A 26,116-nucleotide genomic window follows, 5' to 3' on the forward strand; every position below is an offset into this window, starting at 1 on the left:
TCCTTTTTTCTATTTTATTCCATGCTATTCTTTTGTATTTATTTTTATTTTTATTTATTTATTTTTGCTATGGGAACTTAATCTAACTAAACTAGGCTAAATCTATTGTTTTAATTTAACGATTGTAAAGTTATCGCGAGAACGCCGTGTCACATATGTGAGACTATGCAGCGGAAGTTCTGCCTCTTTCCCCGTGGCCGGACCCGCTGTTTGGTCGCGTTAGCATAATGAAGGTATAACATTCAAGGGATAATCTTTATTATCTAATCGAATTTGCTTTTAATACAACAATAGAAATTACGCCACGATAGTCACGGCTTAGTGTGCGTAGTTTACGGCTAAAATATAGATTATTGGCTATGGATGAGGTTTGATTGAGAGTATCTGAGTGAAGCCTCGCTGATCTTGAAATGTGCACAGCGAGAAGTTCTTGTGCAACTACAAATACAACTTTGAGGTTTATTTACTCATGATATTGTCTCACTTTTGTTTTACCATCTTTGTTAAAGTTAGAAGTCATTTAATGCCGTATTATTGGCTAATTCTGAATGCTGGAGCCGGCTTAAGGGCCTGCTAGCCTCCTCGGTGTGAGGGGGCTAGCTTGTAGAACTTGACTCGCTAACGCTTTCTGTTTGCAATTCACGGCTACTTTACATATAGAAAATAATGTTCAGTCAAATGTATAAGTTCGATTTAATATACATCCTCTTTTTTTCCTCCACCATGTAGCTGAACATTTCATTTCCCGCTACTGGCTGCCAGAAGCTAATTGAAGTTGATGATGAAAGGAAGCTGCGCACCTTCTATGAAAAGCGAATGGCCACTGAGGTGGCTGCTGACCCTCTGGGAGATGAGTGGAAGGTAGATGTTACCTTGGTTATAATACTTTTTTTCCCTTTTTTGGTAAAATGTCTGAAGCAGCGGGAGCACCTACATTCGACCCTAGTAGACTAACTGATAGTTGCTAAGGGGAGACATTGGTGCCAAAATAACTGCAGAGCATCCTACCAGATGCGACCAGCCCATTCACAGTGACTGGTTGAAACAGAATCGCTCTCCCATTTCTCAACTGACTTTGTGTTAATTGTACGTACATATGCAATGAGAAGTTTGGAACACATCACCAAAGACAGTTGCCAAATTATTTTAGTGGCAAGAGCATTTATGCTATGGTTTTGGAACTACTTCTGTCTTTAAAGATAACTAAATCAATTGTATTATCTTAAAAACAGGACAACATAATGGCCAACTTGATTAGATTATCTCACATAAAAACAGTGTTGAACTAAAGGGTATTCTTTCCTTTCCCTAGGGTTATGTGGTGCGCATCAGCGGGGGTAACGACAAGCAAGGATTTCCCATGAAGCAGGGCGTTCTCACTCACGGCCGTGTGCGTCTGCTTCTTAGCAAGGGTCACTCCTGCTACCGTCCCCGCAGGACTGGTGAGCGCAAACGCAAATCTGTCCGTGGTTGCATTGTTGACGCCAACCTCAGCGTTCTCAACTTGGTCATCGTCAAGAAAGGTAACTAGCTGATGCATACAACATCTAAACTTTTATTTTTTTTTATTGATGCATGTTCTGAGTGGAAGAAGATTTAAAATGAATTTATCCATGTTTCTGCTAAAGCACATTAGGAACCCTTTTGATTGCTCTGTAGTCAAAAAGGGGGGACAGTATGTGCTACAGTAACTGTGAAGCTGCTTACCAGATGTGACCAGTCTTGATAAAGTGGATGGTCGAACTGCATTGCTCTCCCATTTTTTTGTTAGTATAATGCTAAAATATGTCCAGTTTTCAATGAAAATGTTCGTGCAGAATCCACGTGAAGTCATACAAGTTTGATTGTAAACTGTAGAATTTGGCAACAGAAACGTTGACTATTTCTTTTGTTTAAAAAAAATGTTCCAGGTGAGAAGGATATTCCCGGACTCACAGACAGCACTGTTCCCCGCCGCCTTGGCCCCAAGAGAGCCAGCAAGATCCGCAAGCTGTTCAACTTGGCTAAGGAGGATGATGTGAGGCAGTACGTCGTACGGAGACCCCTCACTAAAGAAGGTTAGAGTGCAGTTTAAGCTCTTTTCAACTATGCTGATGTTATTCGCGCATATTTATGCGCAACCAGCAGAAAAACGGATGGAAGTTCACGTTGGCAACACGTCAAAACGCGCAGCCAGGAGGCACATCGCTGGATTGCCCACACGTATTTTAAGTGCGGCCAAGGATACACTTAGTTGTTGGTCTCATGTATTTCAAGTTGACATCAAAGTGAAAGTCCCAGTAGTGTCGCCCATCTAGGTGTGTGAAATGTGTTCTCCACAGTTGACCCGTCCTCTGGGTAAGCGGTGAGCTGCAGGAACCATTTGGTGTTTTAGCCCTAATCTGAATCATAACCTTAACCTTTAATCTGGGTCAGTGCAGCCAAAAAAAGTGGCACTGGGTGCACGTATTTAGAAAATTACTTGCGACTAGTCACGTTCTTTTAAATATACATGTTATTTGATTAATGAAATCATTCTTCTTCCTTAAGTATTTTTTTCCCCCTACCGTTAGATTATTGCTGAAAATTTTTGGAGAGATATTTTTTAAAAATTAAATTGAGGATGTTGGGCATTTTCAATTATTTTCTTCAGTGCAGTGGTTACAGATCGATAAAGGGTGTTGGAGATCTTTGAGGAACAGGTGGATTCTTTTAATGTCTGCTGCAAAAACAAGGACACGCTAAAATTGGTCTAGTTTGATCTTTTTTACGGCAACTAATGCAGCAGCTTCTGCTATTTGTGTAGCCAGGCACACTCTTACTGCAGGGTGTGTGCAGCGCTGGCTACTAAAATCTGTCGTGTCCAAGTTGAATGAGACGCAGGGAAGAGTAAAATATTTCTTATCAAAATAAATGCCCATGTACCTGCGTGAAAACACACTGTGAAACAAGTCTCATGTCTCACTTTCCCACACACCTAAATGAAGGGAGAGAAAACCACTGCAGTCGCATGTGAGACCTTGTACGTTAGCTTGAGTCCTGCTGCTAACACTAGCATTTTTCCAAGTGCTGCATTTACAATTAAAAACATTTTTCACATGATTAACAAAAAAAAAAAAAACTGTGAAAGAAAAGTTTTCACTTAACATTGTATTTTTAAATTGAACACTTCATGTTGACTTTTTTTCGCCTCCAAACTAGCGAGCCCAAAGCCTGCTGCCTACCTCTTCTTGGCAGTCGTCATGAAGACTGAGGGAAATGCTGCGAACAAACAGGAACCATCAAAAGGGCATCAAGCATATGCAAATATTAACCAAAAAGCATCGTTTGTTACTGGGCTGAACAAAAAAAGCTCTACCCTAGTTCCTTCCTTCTTGCTTTCAGGGGAGCTACTACCTGTGTATTAACAGACGTTAATTATCATTTGACAAATCAAGGTCTGACGTCACCCATAGAAAATGCCTTACCTCTCGCAGAATAAGACCAAATCTCGCGCGCTCATTTCCCCGCTGTCATGTTACAACAAACGCATGTGGATGGCAGAGCGGCCGCAAACATGTCTGTATTTTCCTGAAGTAAAAGCAGACCGCGCAGGCTGGTTTTTGGTCCATCATGAATTTTTTAAGCTAAGTTGGTATTTTATGTCAAGAATAAGAAGGAAGAAGGTTTCTGGATATTTTCAAAATAGCATAGACTGAGTTCCGTTGACATCTTTTTAGCGGGTCGCCCAAAAGTCTTTTTTTTTTTTGAGCAAAGCTCAGCAAAACAAAGGATCCACTAGTGATTAGAATGGATGCAGCCACCATTTACTTGATTTAGGAAACCCAAGGGGGTAAAACCCTGAAGATTTTTAGAAACCAGGGTACCAGTTGGTAGTAGTTTTTTTTCTTATGTGTGACTGCTTCTCTCCTCCATTGTGATAGGCAAGAAGCCCAGGACTAAGGCTCCCAAGATCCAGAGACTGGTGACACCACGTGTGCTGCAGCACAAGCGCCGCCGCATTGCTCTGAAGAAACAGCGCACCCAGAAGAACAAGGAGGAGGCCTCAGAGTATGCCAAGCTGTTGGCAAAGAGAATGAAGGTTTGTCCATTTAGCTCTTCACTGCTTATTGAAAATTTAAACTTTAAACAACTTTGACCTTGCATGTGCATGCATAAAATATCTTTCACTGTTCTAAAGAGACAAACTTTATACATGTTGAAGCATAATTTAAATATTCGATCTATTTAGTAACAAAGACAAATCCTTGATTTCCTCTTACTTTTAAACAGGAGGCCAAGGAGAAGCGCCAGGAACAGATCGCCAAGAGACGCCGTCTCTCCTCTCTAAGAGCTTCTACATCCAAGTCAGAGTCCAGCCAGAAGTGAACACATGTCACAATAAAGAATTGAAATCAACACTGCACTGAGTTGTACTTTCTGGTGGGGAGAGTTACCTACTGTTCAACCTTTTAATGTTGGAGCTGTCGCCGACAACAAACCATACACGCTGTTTGAACTACTGTACCTTAGCCGTCAACTCAATTGAATTCCAACAGATTCTGAAGCTCAGAAAAGGGATCTTTGTGCCAGCAGTTACATTAACTGAAACTGTTCAAGACTCAAAGTCAACACTGAAGTGTTAAAGGGTTAACCTAAATATCATGGGGTTTGTAGGTTTGAGCATTTTAACCCCAGGGCTACTTCATCCACTATTGTTCCTAATTCAGAATCTACATTCATGCTGCCCTCTGCAACGCACGCAGGAGTCTGTAAATGACAAAGCATAGCATGCAAGTTTACTTTTCTGGGTTTATGTATGAACACGTGACCACACTTTGCATGTACCTGGCTGTAATTGTCACTTTCATATCGCTGGAACAAAATTTGAAATTTACACTGCTTCATTTCACATCGAGCCTCTTCCAGCTGTAGGTTGTGGATAAGTGATAGTATCTGGTAGACGGTCTGGTTTGAAAACCACAGGCTAAACTTGTTCTTGTACATGCATGATGTGAACGTTTCAAGTGTCTTTAAAACCTCAAGGCTAATCAAAGGACTGAACACCTGCTTAACTTGTTTATGATAAAACTCAAGTTTGGTCGACCAATTAGCAGCAGGAACCCACTGGTAAATCTGAATCCTTTATTGGCAAATTTTCTTTTATGAGCAAGTAGTCAACAGCCCACACAAACGTTATTTTCTCAGTAGCCATTGTGCAGCGTGGTCCGGGCAGGTCTCAGCCGGAGAGCAGGCGTGGTCTTGCAGCAGGTACTCTTGTAGGGTTTGGACAGAACCATAGTTTGACCTCGGCGTTGAAACTGCTTCCGCTGAGGGGACAGATTACCTAAATTGTACATCTGTGTGATGAAGAAGAATGCACTGACAGCCAGGTGCTGCACATATTCAGGCAGTGCTTGAAGGTTCCAGCTGGTCTGCAGATCCTGCAAAAACATACATTTCATAGATAAATGTTTCTTAGCTAAACATCTTTAAAAGCAGGTTTGCCAGTGGTTTTAGACTGCACCAAATACAAACTTGTTTTCTTCAAGTGGCAACATTTTAAAGTGAAGGAAAATAAAACATCCGATATGCCAGCGTCATATATTAATAGATGGATCAAAAGTGCTCTTTGGGCTTTCTTAAGAAAGAATTGTGATACATTTTTTTGGCTCTTCCACGTGCTGCAGAACTGAATATACCTGAAAAGACTGAACCGTACAGATGGCAACATGGTACGTCCTCCTATACAGTTTGACTGTGAGGGAAACGATCCGGGATCTTTCCCTGCGACTCTCGCCTTCAAACCCCTCCACCAAGTGTGCTTTTTCTTCTAGAAAAGAGGACAAGGTCAGCATTTAAACAAACTCCAAAGCTGCTACCATAAGGAGACTTCCAGACCCTCTTATACCTTTCTCCTCTTCAGTTGGAGGCAACACCTGGTCCAGCAGACTCTCTGACAAGTCCAGGCCCGCATTAGCCAGAGAGAGCGCCCGTTCTGTCACAGACTGGGTCGCTCCGTCAGCTGGGAGCATCCTGGTCACAATCCAGGAGACAGTGTGTTGTAGACACTCTACTGTTCCCGAGGCAGCGATACCGACCTTTCCCCGGATCTCATGCATCTTGGTTTTGGCTGAGGCGACGACCTGTGACATGAGGAGGAGTCAACTCTGTTGGTTCGGTTGCTATGGTATGAGGGGTTTTAATAGTTACCTGGTCAGTGGGAGACTGAATGACTGGGAAAGATGCTTCAAGCCAATCCAGACTTCTACATGCAACATCATTTGCAATGGAAACTAGAGCAGGAAGCACAAAATGGTGGTTAATCAACTTAAAAATACACCTTTCTCTAGAAAGCAAGATGAAAACACAAGTATCAAAGGAGAAAAGATTCAACTCAAAAACTTCTCCCATTGAAAATTTATTTTGTGATGAGGTAAAACTGCCCTTCAATCCCGGAAGAACCCTTTCAAATTAAAAGCACTCACTCTGGGGCTCCAGTTTAACCATGAGAGGGGCGGCTCGGCTGCAGGCTGCGGTGCTCAACGCGCCCACCCGGCTCTCCAGCGCCTCACACAGGACCCTCAGGCCGGGACTGCTGCCCTTCGCGTCCTTGTACAGAATGGACAGAGCTGCGCAGGCGGAGCGAACCGCGGGCAGCTTGGCCATCCTGGCAGCTGCGCTCACTGCATCCTGAAATAAATGATTAACAGAAGGGTCCAACAAACACAGAGGCAAATACACTTATTTTAACTTCATTAAACTCACCTGATTGTTATTTGAGGGCATTTTGCGGCACTCTGTAGAAAAAAAATTAAAAGTCTTGCAACCTAAAGTTTTGTCTTAACCTGCCCGGGAAAAGACTCGCAAAGAAACCACCAAGGCGCGGGGCAAACAAGCCTCCTCACAGGTGAGGCTCCGCCCAAATACCCGGATGAAGCAGCTGATCAATTAGCGCTCACCTGAGGCCAAATCAGCACAACAGCTTTTATTAAACCTACTAGAAGAAGTTTAGAAAAATTCAGAATAACATATTATCATTAATTTAAAGAAATTGTCAAAGCTGATAATGAATAGGACGTTTTTTTCTTTGTCTAATTAAGAAAGGCGGGGTCACTGGTTTATACTTAACATTTGAGGTATCGATCAGATATGATACCTGTCAATTTCGCCGATATCGACACCTTTATTTTATATTTCATAATGTGACATGCATTTCAAAATCTCAATTATTTTTAATTGCGTGGAATTTTTTTTTTTTGTACATTTCTCTTTTTAATTACTCAATAAACAAAAACAGAATTAAGACAAAAGTTTTGTTTAACAATAAAAAAAAACTGGAAGGAAAAGGAATATCAACATTTTTTTGACTTCTTATCCTTTGAATAGAACAATAAAACCAGGTGAAAAGTAACTCGTCTCATGCCGCCTGCATATATGCACTGAGAGATCTGCTGCTGAGATCTCACAGGACTGCTGAGAGAGGTGAGGCAGTGACTCAGCTGGGTCCTTCCTGCTCATAAAGAAAAATTTCAAACAAGAGTGGAAATATTGATATCTGTGGGCCGGTATCGATACGATACCAACTTGAGATCGATACTATTGATATTTTGGATCGATCAATCGCCCCAAGTTGGACTCGAACCGAGGAGCTCCTGATTGTGTCGTTCACATAAACAAAGTTATCCAATGCCTTCTGTGATGTTCCTCCCAATTATAGACCAATGTGATTTTATTATGAAAAATGACTGTTTCGCTTTGCAGTTTGAAAGGCACACTTTAGCAGAAGTTGGTCCATTTTACCTGAATATTCTAAAAAAAATGTGCCACAGCCGTTAAAACATCAGCTGTAGTTTTAACAATACAATTTGAACTCTTAAATTGAGCACAAAATTCTTTGAAAATTATTATTAGGCAAGGCAAGGGAAGTTTATTTGTATAGCACATTTCATGTACAGAGACATATAAAACATTAAAGAAACAAACAAAAGAAATAGTAAAGATGTGATCATTAAAATAAAATTTAAATAAATTAAAAAGATTTGAATTTAAAACAAGCATAGATAAACAGTGCGGATGTAAACTTTTGAACATATATTAATCAAATGCAGCTGAGAGCAGGTGAGTCTTTAACCTGGATTTAAATACACTGAGTGTTTCAGCTGATCTAAGGTTTTCTGGAAGTTTGTTCCAGATCTGTGGGGCATAGAAGCTGAATGCAGCTTCTCCATGTTTAGTTCTGACTCAAGGAACAGAAAGAACCGGATCCAGATGATCGGAGAGGTCAGTCGTGTATTTTTTTGTGCTAAACCATTCAAAGCTTTATAAACCAGTAACAGAACTTTAATATAAGGAACACAATCAAGTGTCATTCATTATTTTTTCTGTTTCCTTTAAGGGATTAACCAAAACATGGCCAAATTCAGCTGATGTCACCTTATAGAAGAATTGTTAATAATATATTTTTGTTGAAGTGTTCAATGAAATTATTACCTTAATATTGAATGGTTAATGTTTTGATCTTAGCATGAATGTTATGTTAAATGTGTTTTCCCTGATTTTTTCTGCTGTTAAATATAATGTTGGGGGTGCAGTTTTGCTCCTGTTAAATATATGATCTATTATGAAGATTTTTATGCCCTTTGGTGGTTTTATTTAATGAATTATGTTCTTGTCAAATAATGTCTTTTGTTTGGCTTAAATTTTCCTATTTGCAGCATCAGTCAAAATGATGCTTAAATAGAGGTAAATCCATTTAAAAAAAAGCCAATAAAATGCACAAAATCAAAGAAAACAGCATTACTGTGGATTAAAACTTCCATTCTGAAATCATGAACATGTCTGCAGACTGGTGCAGACGTGTCCCATGCCTGCGTTTAATTCTGACGCACCAGCATTTCACCAGAGGGTCATTAGAATAATAATGCCTCCCCTCCTGCATGCACAGGGCTCCTACAGTGGCGCACGCTCTGCTACACGGGGTGTGATGTCTGGTGCTGATGTTGCAGCTGTGGCTGAGACTGCAGCCGCAGCAGCCCGCCTCCGCGGCGCGCAACGTGTCTTCTGTGTGCGTCAGGGATGAGGTGCGCCTCTGAGACCCCGACGTGCGAGTCACAGAAAGAGGCACGTGTAGTGGGTGGTCCCCGGCACATGGCTTTCACGTGGCTCCAGCAAACACAGAGCCCCCTCTCCAGCTGCCACAACGTCAGTCCGGTGCGGCAACAGCAGCAGCAGCAGCAGCAGCACTACCATGGCTGTGGAGATGGAGCCCACAGAGTAAGTGCAGATGATTCTTTGGAGAGGAATAGAGATCATAACTTTTTAGATTGGTCAGCATATCAATGCCAGAATGCATGAAATGTCGTGCTTTGTCTTTTGAGAATGGTGCACAATTTCACAGATTTATTTTGTGCATCATTTTCAAACTTCTCTTTAGAATGAATGATAATAAAGGAGCCTTCTGGCTGCATTTTTTTCTCTGCTGTGTTATTTTGAGCACGCTGTGTGTTGTTATGGAAAATTGCATTTTTTTTCTGATGCAGCTGCATTTATGATGCTCAATTTCTTGTGCTTGTTGCGCCATACATGCTCATCCAGCTGTACATCAAGGATGACATCCTGCTTTTTTAATTGCTTTTTTATAAGTTAATGTAATGCATTATAGCAACAAAACCTCAAGTTTCCCCTTGTATTTGGAAATGCCAAATTAGGAAAATGAGCTCATGTGTGAAAAATATATAAATAAAAGCTGTAATTAACAGTTATCTGTGACTTCTATAGTGTGATCCGCCTCATAATGCAGTACCTGAAGGAGAACAACCTCTACCGCACTCTCAGCACCTTGCAAGAAGAAACCACCGTCTCTCTCAACACAGTGGAAAGCTTTGAGAGCTTCATCGCAGACATCAACAGGGGTCACTGGGACTCCGTCTTGCTGGCCATCGAGTCCCTCAAGCTGCCTGACAACATTCTCACCGACCTCTACGAGCAGGTCAGGATTTTTTTTTTTCTGGATCTCAGCTTCCTCTAGAAACCCTCCGATCAGCTCAGATGTCATCAACAGGTGGTGATGGAGCTGATAGAAATGAGAGAGCTGGGAGCCGCTCGGGCTCTCCTCAGACAGACCGATCCCATGATCATGCTGAAGCAGACCCAGCCTGAGAGGTTCTCACACCTGGAGAAGCTGCTAACTCAGCCTTACTTTGACCCTCGGGAGGTGAGAAACCCAGGTGTCAATGACGACGCTCTGGAAGCATGTTTATATGGCGCTCTCTTTTGAAACCACAGGCGTACCCTAAAGGCAGCAGCAAGGAGAAGCGGCGCAGAGCTTTGGCTGAAGCTCTCATGAGGGAGGTCTGCGTGGTCCCACCCTCCCGCCTCATCGGCCTTCTGGAACAAGTCACTGTGAGTATGGAGATAAAGAAGATTCTAACTGCAAATACAAACCTGTCTACCAGCCAAAACACATCTTATGCCCATTTTTAATTAAATTCTTGCATTTTCTAATCAACAGTGAGTTAAATAGCTTGTGAAATATAACAGCTGGAACTGGAATCAAAGAAACACAATCCAGATGTAAAGTAAAACATAAAGAAACAGAACTACTTAAAAACATCCTTAACCCTTTAACACCGGAGGCGTCGTCGGTGACGCTTAAACACAAAATCTTTAACATACTGTAACTTTTCAACCGTTAACACGATCACCGTAATCCCAGCAGATTCTGAAGGAGAAAAGCGGCTCGAAAAATTACATCCATCCATCCATCCATCTTCTTGACCGCTTTGTCCCTTCCGGGGTCACGGGGTGCCGGAGCCTATCCCGGCTACTGAAGGGCGAAGGCGGGGTACACCCTGGACAGGTCGCCAGTCTGTCGCAGGGCCTCAATCACACACACATCCACTCTCGCATTCACACCTAGGGGCAATTTAGAGTCACCAATTAACCTATGAAGCATGTTTTTGGACGGTGGGAGGAAGCCGGAGTCCCCGGTGAAAACCCACGCATGCACGGGGAGAACATGCAAACTCCACACAGAAAGGTCCCAGCCGGGATTCGAACCGGGGCCTTCTCGCTGTGAGGCAAGAGCGCTAACCACTGCGCCACCGTGCAGCCCTCGAAAAATTACAGTTAATTAAAAACCATAAACGCTGGAGCTCAGGTGTTAAAGGGTTAATTAATTTAGAAATTTAAAAAGTTATGATTTTATTTGTTATTTATCCAGAGTGTAGAGCAAGAACAACATTTGGATTTACAACTGTTGTCAGGCCTAAGGCATAAGGTTTTTTTTTGTTTTAGGATATTTTCATGCTCCAAATATAAAACGTCAGAATTTTTTTTAATTTTTTGTTCTTTTAATTTTAATTTCCTGCTACTAAATCTGATGTTCTAATGAAACACTGATGAATGTCTGCAGAAAACTTTTTTTTTATGTTATCCATAAATTTATTTGACAATTAGTTCAAACTAATTACCTCAAATCAATTTTTTTATTAAAGATTAGCAAAACAATGTAAGGACACATGAATGTCTTTAAATAGGTTGTGCTTTACAAAAGGTGTGCTCAGGTCAACGCATTAGAGGAGCAGAAGGGAAAAGGTGGGGGAGAAACAAAGGAGGCTTTTATAGTTCAATCTGTGTGATGGAAAAAGAAAATTGAAGACCCACTTTGATATGTTTTTAATATGTTCTTGTGGCTAAAATAGCAAAAATAATTACAAAAAATGGTATGAGACACACTGAAGATGATCAGAGAGGGACTTTAAAACTGAACAACACATAAATCAATACATCTGAGGAGAATGCAGGCAGCAAACACAGCTATGAAGGGTTATTTCATAGCTGCAGTGGCTTATGTTTGTCACCATTTACCATGTTGGTTACTATTCTGTGTTACAGTACATAACACGGCAGCAGAGTCCGGCGCGTATCTCTGCGGACATGATCGTTGACTCTTCAGGGAAGAAGGAGCAGCATGTGGAGAAAGACAGCTTTCCGACCCAGCTGTACAGACATGTAAAGGTGAAAACAGTCTGTGAGAGGAAAAATAAGCTAAAGAATGCTCTATTGTATCAGTAATTGAATTTAATCTGATAATTTGTACTGAATCCCTCACCTGAAGGCACCTCTCCACACTTCTGCTGTGCTTTGATCATTTACCTCCAGATGGAGCCATAATTACCCCTCATGCCTTCTTTGTGCCAACGCTCATTTCCAAAATGTGTTTTGTCTGTGCAGTTTGGACGCCGCTCACACGTGAGATGTGCCCGCTTCTCACCTGACGGACGGTACTTAGTAACAGGATCAGTGGATGGGTTTATTGAGGTCTGGAATTTCAACACGGGAAAAATTAGCAAGGTAAATGTAGTTGTCAATCTATGACATATGTTTATCTTCAAATGATGGAAATCTTTTGTGCTCCGGTTGTTTTTATTTCACCAATTTCCTGTTGTGGATGTGAATGTAGGACCTGAAGTATCAGGCCCAGGACAGCTTCATGATGATGGATGACGCCGTGCTTTGCATGTGCTTCAGTCAGGATACAGACATGCTTGCCACTGGAGCTCAGAACGGCAAAATAAAGGTTAGTTTACTCGGATGTGCCTTGGTCTATTATCCTTCCAAAATTGCTAATAATAATAATAAAAAAATCAAAAGTATAACATAATAGTAAAATGCGGTCATTTTAAACAATTCCATGTGTGTTCTGTGTTGGTTGACTGAGCAGGTGTGGAAAATCCAAAGTGGACTGTGCCTGCGTAGGTTTGAGCACGCTCACAACAAAGGCGTGACTTGTCTGAGCTTCTCCAAGGACAGCAGTCAGATCTTCAGCGGTTCCTTTGACCAGACCCTCAGGTGAGACACCACGACGTCATGACACCTCTTTCCTATTTAATGTCAGCAAATCAGTCTCGTTATTGTTTACGAGGAAGATGTTTGCAAACATGTTTGGACTTTCAACACTGGAAGGACACAAGCACATTTTTTTATTTTTTGTTCTATTTTTTAATATTTGTTTTTTTAGTTAATTATTTAGTTAGTTTTTTAGTTTTGTACTTAAGTATTTTTCTAGGTTTCTTTGTTGATTATGTTTTTCGTTTGTTTTGATTTTTTAGGTTTATTTGTGTGTTTTTAGTTTTTTTTATTTATTTTTTTATTTTTTTATTTTTGGTTTATTTGTTTTTGCTTGTTTCATTTAATTTCTTGTCTTTTCTTTTGTTTTTTTAGTTTTTTGTATGTTTTTAGCTTTTGGGTTTTTTCAGGTTTCTTTGTTTTTGTATTTTTTATGTTTTGATTGTTAGCTTTGTTTGTTTATTCCTTGTTTTTTTTTTTGTTTGGGTTTCTCTGTTTTTTGTGTTTCTTTTTAATGTTTGTTTGTTTTTGGTTATTTTTTTGTTTATTTTTTCTTGCTTTTGTGGTTTTTGATTTTTAAGTTTGTTTGTTTTTAAGTGTTTTTTGTTGCTTTTTTTTAGGTTTCCCTGTTTTCTGTTTTTATTTTTTTTTTTTGTTTTATACCCTTATTAAGAATCTTATAAAATTATCTTGATGATCATATACACATTATAAAGAAGTAAAGCAAGCGAAGAAAAATACCAATAAAACAAGAAGTATTTGTCTGTTTTGTACTTGTGTAAGAATGCATGTGGGAGTAGAGAAGGAGATATATGCATCCCTCATATGACTCACAGCACTTAGGAAGATGCTCACAGTCCAGCTCAAGGAAGACAGAGAGATCTATTTTATATCCCACCACACAGAAACAAACTTGATGCTACATTTTAAAAGAAATAAATAATAATTTAAAGTCTTGGGTTCCCCTAAGGATTTTGGTACACCCATCTATGCTGTTAGAAAGTATAAAATCAATATGCACTCCACACAGTTTAAAATGTAACTTCCCTATTTTTGAGTCCACCTGTTCTCAGTGCGTTTACAGATTTTAAGTCTGTTGGTTTGGTGGAAATTCTCTGGATTTATGTCAATGTTTTGTTTTTTAAACAGTTTATTAAGATTTTATATAGAAATTTGTTAGTTTTGTTTGAAAGAAAAACAGAACATTTCAAATTAAAACCATTGAGAGTATATGAATATTTAAGATGAATGGAATTAAAGGGATGTCTTATAACAAAAGTCATCATGTCTCTTTGAAACACATTTAGACATACGTTACATTTCTTCCTCATGAAAGTGATCAACATCCACTGTTTTCCCTTTGCTCTGTTTAATTGTTTTGTTATTTAGTTATATTAGTTATTTGTTTTCTAATAAGTAGAATAATTCCTCTCATGTTCTTCATCTTTTTCCTGCACACACACAGTGCATCTTCTTCACATTGGGGTTTGAATGTTATTTCTGACTGCTGGGGGGTGTGGGCTGCTCCGTCAGAGGCACATGTGCCGTGTGGGTGCAGCTCAGGCTCCATGTGCTCCGGCACAAAGCTGCAACGTGTTCCTCAGAATTCCTGCACAAACAGAAAATCGTCTGCGCAGAGATGAAGTGAATCCGTGAGGCGTTTTGTCACGGATTAAACCAATCTGCACCCAAACACACCAACGGCTAAAAATAGCTGCTCTAGAGATTTCCTCTCCTTTACAGGACGATTTTCCTTTTTTATGTCCTATTCGTCATCCCTTTTCCATCATATCCCTTGCAGAATTCATGAACTGAGGTCCGGGAAGACACTAAAGGAATTAAGCGGCCATTCATCATTTGTAAATGACGCAGCCTTCCTCAGAGATGGATCTCACATCATCAGCGCTTCATCTGATGGCAGCGTGAAGGTACAATCCACATTAGTCTTACATCAAACCCACTGCTTAAAAATGACAAGTTAACCATCAGGAAAAGTAATTACCAGCTAGTTTTTGATTTATTCTCAATTAAAACACATTTTACTGCTGTTGTAAAATCTTAGATTATATCTGCAAAAAAAAGGTACTAGATTTAGGTGTTAGTGATACTATTTTAGTCATATCATTTTCCATTTTTTTCAGATTTGGAACACAAAGTCCCGTGAATGCATTAATCATCTGTCAGCAAAGCCAGGTGTTCCCGTGAACAATGTGATTCCTCTGCCCCAAAATCCAGAGCACTTTGTGGTTTGCAGCCAGTCCAGCACAGTGGCTGTCATGAACATGCTGGGTCAGGTGAGGCTACTTTACAACCCATGAGAAAGATTTATCCCCCCCAAAAATGCCAGGAAGTTGCAAAACATTTAAACAACTGGTTTTATTTTCACTATTTATAGTTTAAAGGTTCTGCCTTTTTGGTTTTTGACTCATTCAAATCAACAATATGTAGACCCAGTATATGCTACATTGCGCAACAGTCAATCATAGATCTAAGCCACACCTCTGCCGCTCAGTCTGGCTCCACAAGCCCCGCCCCCTTTTTGGCATTTTTCAAATAGGGACTGAGAATGGAATAAGCCTCCAACTGCACTATTGAATTACTCTTTTAAAATACCAAAATCAAAACAAACAGCCCCCCATATTGCTATTTTGCCATTTATTTCCCCTGTTTATTATTAAAAAAAGTTTAATCTACCTTAATTGAATTTTTGGGGGATTACAAAAAAACACATCAGCCCACAGTGGGATTTGAACCAGGAACCTCTTGGTTGTTAGACCAAAGCTCTAACCACTAGGCCAATGGGGTGGAAGGCAATTATGTGGTCAGAGTTCCTTTTAACACTGACAGGCTACGTGGTGAAAACCTTTGGGGAGTGTTGGAGGTTTACAAGGTACTCAAACCCTAAATCCACTCTTTTTGGCTCTTTACATCTACAAATGAGACTTTAAAAGGCAGATTTTTAAAAATAAGATTTCCTTACTTCCTCAAACAAGCATTGAAATACCTCACAATTAAATAAAAACCTAAAAAAAATTGGACTTGTGCTAATTTATGGAGCTAGATTGGAGCCAGTATTATTTAAAACACAAATAAAACAAATTGAAAAAAGAAAAAAGTAAAATTTCTGAAACTTTTTGCTATTCTAAAATAAACTTTATTTCCAGCTTCAAATGTTCTGTTTTTTAGGTTTCAAAACTCAAAATTTAAATTTCAAAACTTTTTTTTTCACGTTCAACTCTTTTTTTCTTGTTGTTTTTGAATCTGAAAATTTCAGTTTCTAATCTTTTGGCCCTGTTGTGGCACATAGGGGCGGGGCTAACATGAAGGACCAATCAAAATCGATGAGGGTGGGAACTTCTGCTACCAGTGACTGTAATTATCACAGTTATCAAAGTATCCCAGAGTCAGTGAACGCACCAGGACGGAAGTACCCACCCTCATTGATTTTGATTGATTCTCCGTGTAAGCCCCGCCCGCCCCAACGTGCCACAAAAAAGGCCAAAAGTTTTGAAACGGAAAATTTCAAATTTGAAAAAAAAAAAAAAAAAAAAAAGAATTAAAAGTGAAAAAATGATTTGAAACCGAAAAAAGGGTTTGAAATTGAAATTTTGAGTTTGGAAACCTAAAAAAAAAAAAGAACATTTAAAGATGGAAATAATTAAGTTTATTTTAGAATACCAAAAAGTTTTATACATTTCACTTTTTTTTGGCCAAACACCAATATTTATTTCAATTTGTTTTATTTGGGTTTCAAATAATATTGGACCCAATTTATCTCCATACTCAATTCACACAAATGTAATTTTTATATTTTACATATATTTAAAGTACTTATATATTATATATTTTTCTATGACTGAACTTCTGCTTCTGCACAATTACTGGCATAAAGCCGGTTTTCTAATATTGGGGTAAATAAATATAATTGAATTGAATTAATTGAAATGTTAATGATTCTTGGTGTAGTGATGCAGAAACAAGTACAAATGTTTGGGTTTTAATTAATAAAATTATAAGGTTTAATTGTTTTTGATTATGTCTTTATGCTATAATGACTCCTATTTATACTTTTATTTACTTTTAATTGTTTTTAATGTTTAGAGCTTTCACCATACAGAAGAAGAAGACTGAATACAAAACAGAAACTTAATTTAAGTTTGGAAATATGATCATCAGGTTTTATTAGGATTATATTAAAAAGGCCAACATTCACTCAAAGAATTAATTTAAAATGTTTTTTAAGACAATCCAGCTCATGAATTGGGCTGTTCTGCTCCACAGGTGTTTATTACTTCATTTCAGTCATCTTTTGATTTAATAAATATCTGGAATTGGCAGAATTTTTTCTTAAGTATGATGCTTCCAAGGTTTCATGCACACCTGACTCTTGAGGGCAGAAACAGTAATGAGAGCTTCCTTCTTCCTCCTCAGACTGTGAAGACCTTCACTCCAGACCGACCAGAGACGACAGTAAAGTTTGTGTGTTGCACCGCGTCACCCCGGGGAGAGTGGATCTACTGTGTAGGCGAGGACTGTGTGCTGTACTGCTTCAAGTACTCAACAGGAAGGCTGGAGAAAACGCTGACTGTAAGCCCCGCCGCTGAGGGAGAACAGTTATCTTAGAGAAACAGCAGCAGCAGACGTTTATTCTGCCTGTTCATTAAGACTGAGAAAAAGTGCCAGGCTGAGGACAGAGAGGCTGATGGGAAAATGTCAGCTCTTACGGGTCCGTGTTGTTCTGCATTCACAGGTTCACGAGAAAGATGTCATCGGCGTCGCTCACCACCCACACGAGAACCTGCTGGCCACCTACAGCGAGGACGGCCTGCTGAGGCTATGGAAACCTTAAGGATGAGAGGCAGGAGCTTATGGCAGCTGCATCTGTTCAAAAGAATGTTTTTACATGGGATTTTTCAGAACGAGGTATCAACAAAAACAACAACAAACTGTTTCAGAGGTAACTTTGAGCATCACCTAATCTGTAGCCATAATCCCATCAAACCATGTCTGATGGTAATGTACAGACATTTACCTTTGATATCTTTTGTCTCTCTTTTTTATCCAATGAAAGACCATAAATGTGATCATTGAACCGTTTTTGGTTTATATAAAAATATATTTTAAGGATACAGTTTTGAGTGGTGTAACAGTCTTCCCTGTTTTATCCAGTCTTCCATATGCATCCGATCTCAGTGGTGCCATTTCTATCCTCCAATTCATCTTTTTTTTTCAACAGACATATTTAAATTATTACCAACATTGGATTTATAACTGCTGGTTCAACTCTCTTTATAAGATTACAGATTTTTAAGTGTTCTCTGCATGTTATTTCAATATCCTAAATGCTGAAGTATATAATTTGTAATATATGCATGAAGATGAAACTTCCAGTGACTATTTTTTGTGTATTCATAAGTGTGATTTGTTCCGTCATTTTATACACATTGGTGTTTTTAGTGGATTAATATGCCTGCAGATGAAAAACTATCCTGTGTAAACATTTAGTATTGCACTATCTGGTGTTAGAGTATATGCCAAAGCAGAATAAATGTTCACTATAGTCTGTAATCTGTCCGAATTAAAATTATGAAGAAAAATGTCTGAGTGTTCAGTTTTTGAGTCATTTAAAAAAATTAAATACAAGGTCTGAAAATGAGATTAGATAAAAATTCATTTTTTTTTTTTACCTTTTTTGTATATCAAGACATAATAATAAAAAAAACATAATGGTAGATTAATACATAACCAGATGAAAAACAACAATTGACATTTCTTGCAAAAAATTGAAAATACATTTTCTTTATATTTATCATGTTTTGTGAATATGTACATTTTTTCAAACAGCTACATTTTATGCTCTGCTCTATCTCAAATATTTCAGTGTTTTAACCCATAAGAACCCATAATGAAATTAGTGCAACAGAAAAACATCCTTGTTGTGATCAACTTGGTTTGTTTTTTTTTTCCACATAATTTTATTTTTAAGAAAAAAATAGGTCTTTATGGGCTAATTTGGGGACTCAACATTTTGATGGCCCAGAAATTCAACTGAAAAAAAGTTGATGCAGAAAGAAAATCTTTCAGGGCCATCGAAAGTTGAGTCTCAAAATTAAAAATGCGGAAATATTTAAAGTAGAAAATAATATTTCAGGGCATAAAAACTTTGCCATTTGAAAACAGAAAAACTTCCATATGTGAAGCTTTTAAAAGTATTACATTTTTAATCGGCTATTGTTTTCTCTGAAAACATGACATGATGAGAAGAGTTCTTTATCGGTTATGTTTTGCTGTTGAAAGATGTCCATTACAAAACAAAAAAAATGGTTTTCAATGTCTTGTGTCTAAAAAAAGGCAAAAATTAAAGTTTTATAAATTAGGACATTTTTATTTATTAAGAAAAACAAGATCACACACATTCTTTGTCAAAAAAAGTTCAATCTAGACCTTGAGATCATTTCCCTTTTAGCTCAAACCTCTGACAGTCTGAGGACTAAGAAATACACATTAGTTTAAAATAAAGTCAGCAGTTTCTTTTGTGATTACATGTTTTGCAACAACCAAAGAAAGTCCAAGGCAACAAGACAACTTGAAGATTTAAGTTATAATCAGGCTTTGGGAAAAGGTAAACACTTAGACAAGGTATCAAAACTGCCCATCTATGACCTTTCTTCATCGATTTAAATATCATACAAATAGCCTTTTTTTAGCTTCTCCTTGTTATAGAATTTAAATACAGTTTGGCACAGTATAAAGTGGCTGTCTTAACAACAGCACGTTTTCTCAAATCTTTTCAGGTGTACATCATCCAGGTGCTTTGGAATTTGTTGAACTTAAAAAAAAAGTATATTTTACACACGTGGAACACACGTTCTTTACATTTGACGAGTACAAACCAGTAAAATCACAATGGAAAATGACCTTTCTGAATGTGTAGCTTGGTGGCCTGAGCCTCAACCTTTCTGTGTCAGGTCACTCTGTTCAAAAGGATTTGGCGATGTTTAGAAAATAGCCCTTCGAAGGGAACCCTGCCTAAATGTTCTGATATTTAAAGTTTTTATGTGCATTTCTTCATGTTCACAATTCACACGGAAGCCTTTATAAATTACATTAAGAACAGACCAGAGACGCATTTGTTTTCAGGGAAATTTGAATTGGAGTAATTGCACTAAAAATAGAGGATGCTAGTCTGTATAATCACAGTGTGATTGGTAAAAAACAAAAAAAAAAAAATCAAAGTTGGTCCCAGTGGTTACATTAAGTTCTGCATCAAGTCCTAAACTTGTGGCAAACGTCGTTTATTGATCTAAATCTGTGAAATAAATTAGGAATTTAAGGTGAAATATTTTCAGGCAAAGAAGTAAAAAAAAAAAAAGTCAAGTCATCAGAAAGGAGGATTGTGGGAAACGGTTCATTAGGATGTCTGACACTGAACACCACCTGTGCTGGCGTAGTCATCCTCATCCATGTAGTAATACTGATGCCGGTGCCGGCGGCGGCTCTCCAGGTCGCAGTCCTCCAGCTCGGCGTAGATGTAGAGGTCTTCGTCCATGCTGTCCGGCTCCTCCGCTGACGTCTTTTCTGGGAGGTAGCGCTTCAGGTCCTTCAGTCTGTTTTTAGGAAGGAAATTGGCTGGCGGGAACACCACCTGAAGGACACAGGAATGTGCTAACATTGATGTTTTATGTACGTCTATGCACTAAAGTGAAGGATGGAAAGGTCTTTCTTACGGAGAAGTGAATGACGAGAAGTCCTTTCTCAAACGGTCTGCGGTAGGTGGGCATGCCTTCATTGAGGATACATTTGGTGTCTTCTGGCTTTATTAATTCTCCTGTGGTTAAAAATGAGTACAAAACAGTTAGACTAAAGTATTTGTCATTAAAGTCACAACAATATTCATCTTTTTTTTTAATATAATGCATTCTTGCTAATATTTCACTAATGCACAATCGATTTGGTTCTTATCCATTTATGATTTAAGATAAGTCAAATTTAATGAGCTAAAATGTTGAACTTGGTTACATTTTGTGCTTAAGGGAATCTATTCAAACTAAGCATTTGCATAAACAATTTTTACAGTTATTCTTCAAAATTATTTACATTAATAGAAGTTAATACACTTCTTTTATTTGTTTTGCAATAATAAAAGACAATATGATGTAACAAAGTAAAACAATTTACAGAAAAAAAGGTTTACATCCACCACTCAGTTTTGTTATGTAAATTATTTACAATCTAAACCAAATAACTGGAGTTTTGAATTATGTATAACATCTCCATGTGTTAGATAAGGTAAGAGCCAGATTCAGATTCAGTTCTTCAGAGGTTTTCAAGCGTGACTGATGACAAAAATATATCGACATGTTAACTCTTCTTTAATGTTTCAGCATACAAGAAAATATAAATGCCATAAATCCTTAACTTATCGATTAATAATGTATATTTTAAACAACATAAACTGATTATTACTAAAACACAGTGTTTCAAATACTGCTATGTTTCCTTTGAGTGTGATTTTATTAAATTACCTCCATTCAAATTTGAGAACTTAAAATTGACCAAAAAGCATAAACAGAATGAAAAACATACCTCCGTCTGCTACAAAATGTTATAAATGTTAAAGTCACTTCAATGAAAATATGTAACTCCATCAGAAGCTTGTGAGGACATTTTTTCATTGATTCTCTGTAGAATCCAGACCAAACATGCAGCAAAGGCTTGAATGACCCACTCTGATGAAAAATGTGCGTTTGGCATTTTAACATTTTCTTGTGGCATTTTTCTCATTACAATATATATATATATAAGGAAAATTAAGATTAGAATTGTATGTAGAAGTATTTATTTATACAAATAGTTGTGAATCAGAAGCAGATGAAAAAATACAATTCGAAAAAGAGCATAATTAGGATGTAAAAAAATTAAGCTCACTGCTTTGAGGGCTATGTAATGGGGAGAGAAAGAGGGGGCGGAGTTGCAACAATCCCACCCACAACTTAGCTGTCTGTACATTTCTAATGAACTCCTGCTGCTCTGCAGAAACTACGTCCAAGAAAAAAAACTATTTTGGCTAAAACAGGACAATTATAATTAAAATACCTCTGGGAGCTCTTTTATAACAGATCAAAAGCTGATTGGAGTGGGTACTTAAAGAAGGCTGCAGTGAAACATCAATATAGCTGCATGTTGAACTTGTGTACCTGGATGTGACGTGACGAGGAGAGTTCTGTTGTCCAGCGTCTGGACGGGCCTCTTAAAACCACATAAAGCCTCAACCAGCTGCAGCTCCATGGACATCACCAGGTCGTTTCCTTTCCTGAACAAGTTTAAAAAGATAAAAGCAGAGAAAAACTTGATAAAAAAGACATTTCCCCTCCAAAAAAAAAAAAAAAACATGGTTAAATATTTTTTTCTTTTTAAGTTTAACCAATCCCGTTTGGTCATGTCTAAAGTCCACCAGAATTTCCATATCAGAAGAAGTGTTGTTCTCACCTTGTGAAAAGTGAATGTTCACGCAGGTCCAGAACGATGATAATATCCCCTGGTTCAAGACCTGGCTCTTGATCTCCCTCCCCGTGGAAAACAATCTTCTGACCATCTTTCATTCCTAGACACAATCAATCTGGTTAAAAAATGTGGTCGTTCCTGCACATCCCTGAACGACTTGTGGGACGTCTCCACTTCCTCTCACCTTTGTCAATGTGGACCTCCAAGATCTTCTTTTGCCGGAGGATCTTCCGGCCTCCACAAGCTTTGCAGCGGTCCTTGTGGCTGATTCTCTGTCCTTGTCCCTGGCAGCTGGAGCACACAGTTGACACTTGCTGAACCATGCCAGGCAGCAGCTGGTGAACCCGGACCTGCATTCCCGTTCCGTGGCAAGACATGCACACCTGTGCCGCTCCTTTACGGCTCCCGCGACCTGCCAGAGAGCAGAGACCCTCAGAACCGTGGACAACCGAGTAACAAACCAAATCAGAGCCTTCCATCCCGCTAGTGGAAGGACTTTTCTTAAATGCAGACAATTTTAAAATCTTTTCTGGGACTTAGGTCCTTTTTTAGGTTTCCCATTACTTAGACTAGTAATAAACTAAAGAGATACGGCTCCATGGTGATAAGAAAATACAGCAGTCCTAATGAAATGTGATATCAGTTTAATCAGATACAGAGCTGTGAACTGAAATATGTGAATCCCTGAGCTTTGTGCCATTTTTAAGACATTTTTACAGCAATATTTTACAAATACAAAAGTAAATGATATTATTTTAACATAAGTTAATTACATTTTAGGAATATACACAAATTCACAAACAATTAACCCTTCAATAACAAATGAGACAAAATAAAATATATATTCTTTTAAATGATTTATTTTAGGCTTCATTTAGTCTCCACACCTTGGTTTATAAACACTAAATTTGTTGGAAATTGTTGGACAAATAAACATTTTCTGCCATGCTTGCATCTTCCCGTATTGAAAAGTTGTTACTGGAACCCTAAAAAAAGCTTTCACGTCAGACAGTGTAGCAGCTTAGACTCCAGAGATAATACGTACATTATGTTTACATCGCAAAAGATTAAAATTCTAAAATTTTAAAGTGTTTGGACTACATTTTCTGTGGTGCTGCCTTTAGTTTTCAGATGGAAAAGGGATTCAAATTATTGTTTTGAGTCTTTTTTGATCCTTCACCTTCATTCTTAAGTTTTAAAGACCCCCTAATGGACTGTGGGATATTATGAAATGTGGATGTGAACAAAACAAATCTGTGAGCATCAAACTGATACTTCAGTCATTAATATTCAACTATGCTTAAAAAAAGGTAAAAGAACACTAACTCCATCTGGCAATTTGCTTTCAAGGAAAGTCTCAATTATACCTTCGCTTTTACTCCTTGCTTTATTAAAATAAAAAAAATAAAAAACGTAAAAGCATGACATTCATTGGCTACTTCCCTATCAACCAATTAAACATAGACAGAAGGAGAACCAGAACCTTTAACCTGTAAATTGCATTCTGTAACTCAATGATTTATTAACCCAATCTGTAAATACTGATGATGATTCTAGTTTAAATGTTTTATTTGGAGACAAATTGCAGAAACTAATTTGAGATCAATGAAAGAATTTAAAATTCCCCCTGTTATTACTTGAGGAAACAGATAACCACCAATTGCAATTCATAAAAGTTTTAAAAAGTAACCCAAATGTATTTATTTACTTTTGTTTGATTTATAACAATTGACTAAAAAACTACCACAATTATTTTATTTGCCCTAAAAACCAACTCCGGTGACCTTTTGATCCATTTTAAAATCATTCTCAGTGGGCTTTTAATTATGATTATGATGTTTTTAGCCTAAATCAAATATTTCTAGGACATAGTTTCTGCAGAAATGCGCCCCAGAGTTGTGAGCGCGACCGTTGTAGCAGAACAGCCTCGCCCCCACTTCCCCTCTCTGTTGCTGAGAGTCTGAAGCAGGAAGCTCGTGCTCTCCCCAGGGTATTTTCTTTCACAAATAAGCTATTTTTCAAATGAAATATATTCATTTATAGCTCCTAAATCACAATTATTTGAATAAACGTATACTCAGAAACACCACTTTAAGATTAATTGTGTTTAAATATGTCCTCTGTCATTAGAAAAATGCCACAAGAGCATGTTAGAAACAAAGTTTGTATTGGTCTATGTTTTTCAAAGTTTAAAATATTCTGTTATCGGTGTCTACGTTGCACAACAGCTTTACAAATAACTGAGTAACAAAACACTTACCCTCACACCTCTCACAAATACAGTTCTTCTGCACGGCCAGTTTTCTCGTTGCTCCGTTATAAAGTTCCTCTAAACTTACAGTGATTTGGTGCACCATATTCTTTCCTATGAATGAATGAAGAACAGGATTTTTTCAGAAATATTACAACGTTCAGACATTTCGTACTATTATATATTGTTAGAGCTGCTTAAACCCCACAGTATGGGCACGTGTGTTTGATATTCTGGGACTTGGTACCGGGCAGAGTAATGGAACAGACAAAAAGGGATCAAAAATTCCTTAAAAATAAAAGCTTGTGTACATTTCCTTCTGGTTATTTAGCAGTTTTACACAAACTTACCTTTTCGCTCTCTTTGCATGCGACTACCTCCACCAAAGAAAAAGTCAAAGATGTCCATAGGTGAGGCAAAGCCACCGCCGCCACCACCGCCCGTTCCGCCTTCCTTTAACGCCTTTTCACCTCCTCTGTCGTAGATTTCTCTCTTCTGAGGGTCTGACAGCACTTCATATGCCTGTGAGATCTGCTTGAACTTTGAAGAGACAAAAACAAATCGTCAAAAAACGAAGAAAACTAACCCGATTGCAGGACGTTTGAGGCAGTGGCGTTACGGCGTACCTTCTCTCCTTCTGTAGGGTTTTTGTCAGGGTGATATTTCAGGGCGAGCTTTCGATAGGCCTTTTTCAGCTCATCAAGTGTTGCGTTGGCCTGAACACCCAAAGTGTCGTAAAATCCCATTTCCTTGACCATGGTGTTTTTTTTTTTTGAGACAGCTCTACATAAAGAAAGAAAGAGCACATTAACAGACACGTTAAACAAATCTGATTTCTCAAGTTATCTGGTACAATAAACAGGATAATCTGATTGTCTTTATCTGATAATGATAGTGAGCTAATATTGAGTTTAAAGTCACACTCCAATCATATTTTGATCTGTTGTACACTCGTTCCCAGAGGTCTTTTGATTGTGATATTTTGGTTTTAGACCAAATCAAAAACCTGCATCGTTTGCTAGGACAAAGTTTGTGCAGTGCGGAAATTCACCGCTGAGTTGTGGGCGGGACTATTGCCACACAAGTAAGCCTCTGCTGATATCCCATCATTCTTTTGTTTATACTCTCTCCCGCTAGCTTACAGGCCCTCACAACCCCAAGCTAAAAATTAGAGGTGTAATAATAATGACGTGGAATATTGGAGCTATTCAGCCGTTGAGCCAGATGGTTTCTCAATTTGAATAGAGTTTTAATCTCAAATCTTTCTTATGCATTTTTTCTGTCATGAGATAAGAGCTATAAGCACATGCCAAAAACACCAAAAGCACAATTTTCATTGGAGTGGGTCTTTGAAAACGTTTAAATAATAATGCTAATAATAATAAAATAATAAATAGCAATCACTGCATGAGTTAAAAAAAGGAAAGAAGCTCAATGCATAAAAGCCTACTGTTATTTTGTCTTTATATATAAGAAATGAAGGAGCATGAAGCCTAATTTTGCAACTTGCCTTCTGTGTTGCCCCACAAATAAGAGATGTATTTAAAAAAA

General features: G+C 38.2%; 4 protein-coding genes across 6 annotated transcripts in view; 2 read left to right on the top strand and 2 right to left on the bottom strand.

Annotated features, from left to right (window-relative positions):
• Positions 1-89: 89 nt before the first annotated feature.
• rps6 (ribosomal protein S6) lies at positions 90-4,379 on the top strand. Its single transcript, XM_024289732.2, has 6 exons — positions 90-233; positions 730-861; positions 1,313-1,523; positions 1,911-2,057; positions 3,903-4,060; positions 4,252-4,379. Exons 1-6 carry the CDS (start codon positions 228-230, stop codon positions 4,345-4,347), a joined length of 750 nt encoding a protein of 249 aa, XP_024145500.1. The 5' UTR covers positions 90-227; the 3' UTR covers positions 4,348-4,379.
• A 710-nt stretch (positions 4,380-5,089) lies between these two features.
• LOC112156967 (perilipin-2) lies at positions 5,090-6,910 on the bottom strand. Of its 2 annotated transcripts, none has more exons than XM_024289344.2 (6): positions 6,727-6,910; positions 6,447-6,651; positions 6,172-6,254; positions 5,870-6,104; positions 5,661-5,788; positions 5,090-5,402 (listed from the first exon to the last, which is right to left on the bottom strand). In XM_024289344.2, the coding sequence occupies exons 1-6, from the start codon at positions 6,745-6,747 to the stop codon at positions 5,163-5,165; spliced, it is 912 nt and encodes a 303-aa protein (XP_024145112.1). In that variant the 5' UTR covers positions 6,748-6,910; the 3' UTR covers positions 5,090-5,162. The 2 variants fall into 2 exon arrangements, with proteins under 2 accessions (XP_024145112.1, XP_024145111.1); XM_024289343.2 differs by having other exon boundaries at positions 5,661-5,791; positions 6,727-6,908.
• A 2,004-nt stretch (positions 6,911-8,914) lies between these two features.
• Positions 8,915-18,409, top strand: smu1b (SMU1 DNA replication regulator and spliceosomal factor b). The gene is made up of 12 exons (XM_024289713.2): positions 8,915-9,234; positions 9,739-9,949; positions 10,022-10,174; positions 10,246-10,362; positions 11,857-11,979; positions 12,196-12,315; positions 12,425-12,541; positions 12,686-12,813; positions 14,612-14,738; positions 14,952-15,104; positions 17,242-17,397; positions 17,561-18,409. The coding sequence occupies exons 1-12, from the start codon at positions 9,209-9,211 to the stop codon at positions 17,657-17,659; spliced, it is 1,530 nt and encodes a 509-aa protein (XP_024145481.1). The 5' UTR covers positions 8,915-9,208; the 3' UTR covers positions 17,660-18,409.
• Positions 16,961-26,116, bottom strand: part of dnaja1 (DnaJ heat shock protein family (Hsp40) member A1) — a 9,914-nt gene continuing 758 nt past the window's right edge. The window contains exons 2-11 of one of the 2 annotated variants that reach the window (XM_036212605.1): positions 25,192-25,348; positions 24,916-25,105; positions 24,575-24,679; positions 22,499-22,726; positions 22,300-22,414; positions 22,008-22,123; positions 20,538-20,638; positions 20,248-20,455; positions 17,535-17,654; positions 16,961-17,410 (exon numbers count right to left, since the gene is read on the bottom strand). In XM_036212605.1, the coding sequence (XP_036068498.1) occupies positions 17,620-17,654; positions 20,248-20,455; positions 20,538-20,638; positions 22,008-22,123; positions 22,300-22,414; positions 22,499-22,726; positions 24,575-24,679; positions 24,916-25,105; positions 25,192-25,323 (1,230 nt within the window). In that variant the 5' untranslated portion in view covers positions 25,324-25,348 and the 3' untranslated portion in view covers positions 16,961-17,410; positions 17,535-17,619. Of the gene's footprint in view, positions 17,411-17,534; positions 17,655-19,168; positions 20,456-20,537; positions 20,639-22,007; positions 22,124-22,299; positions 22,415-22,498; positions 22,727-24,574; positions 24,680-24,915; positions 25,106-25,191; positions 25,349-26,116 lie in introns of those variants that run through there. The other variant, XM_024289715.2, reaches the window with a different exon arrangement.

Source organism: Oryzias melastigma, linkage group LG1 (genome assembly GCF_002922805.2).
Source record: "Oryzias melastigma strain HK-1 linkage group LG1, ASM292280v2, whole genome shotgun sequence".
Taxonomy (NCBI): domain Eukaryota; kingdom Metazoa; phylum Chordata; class Actinopteri; order Beloniformes; family Adrianichthyidae; genus Oryzias; species Oryzias melastigma.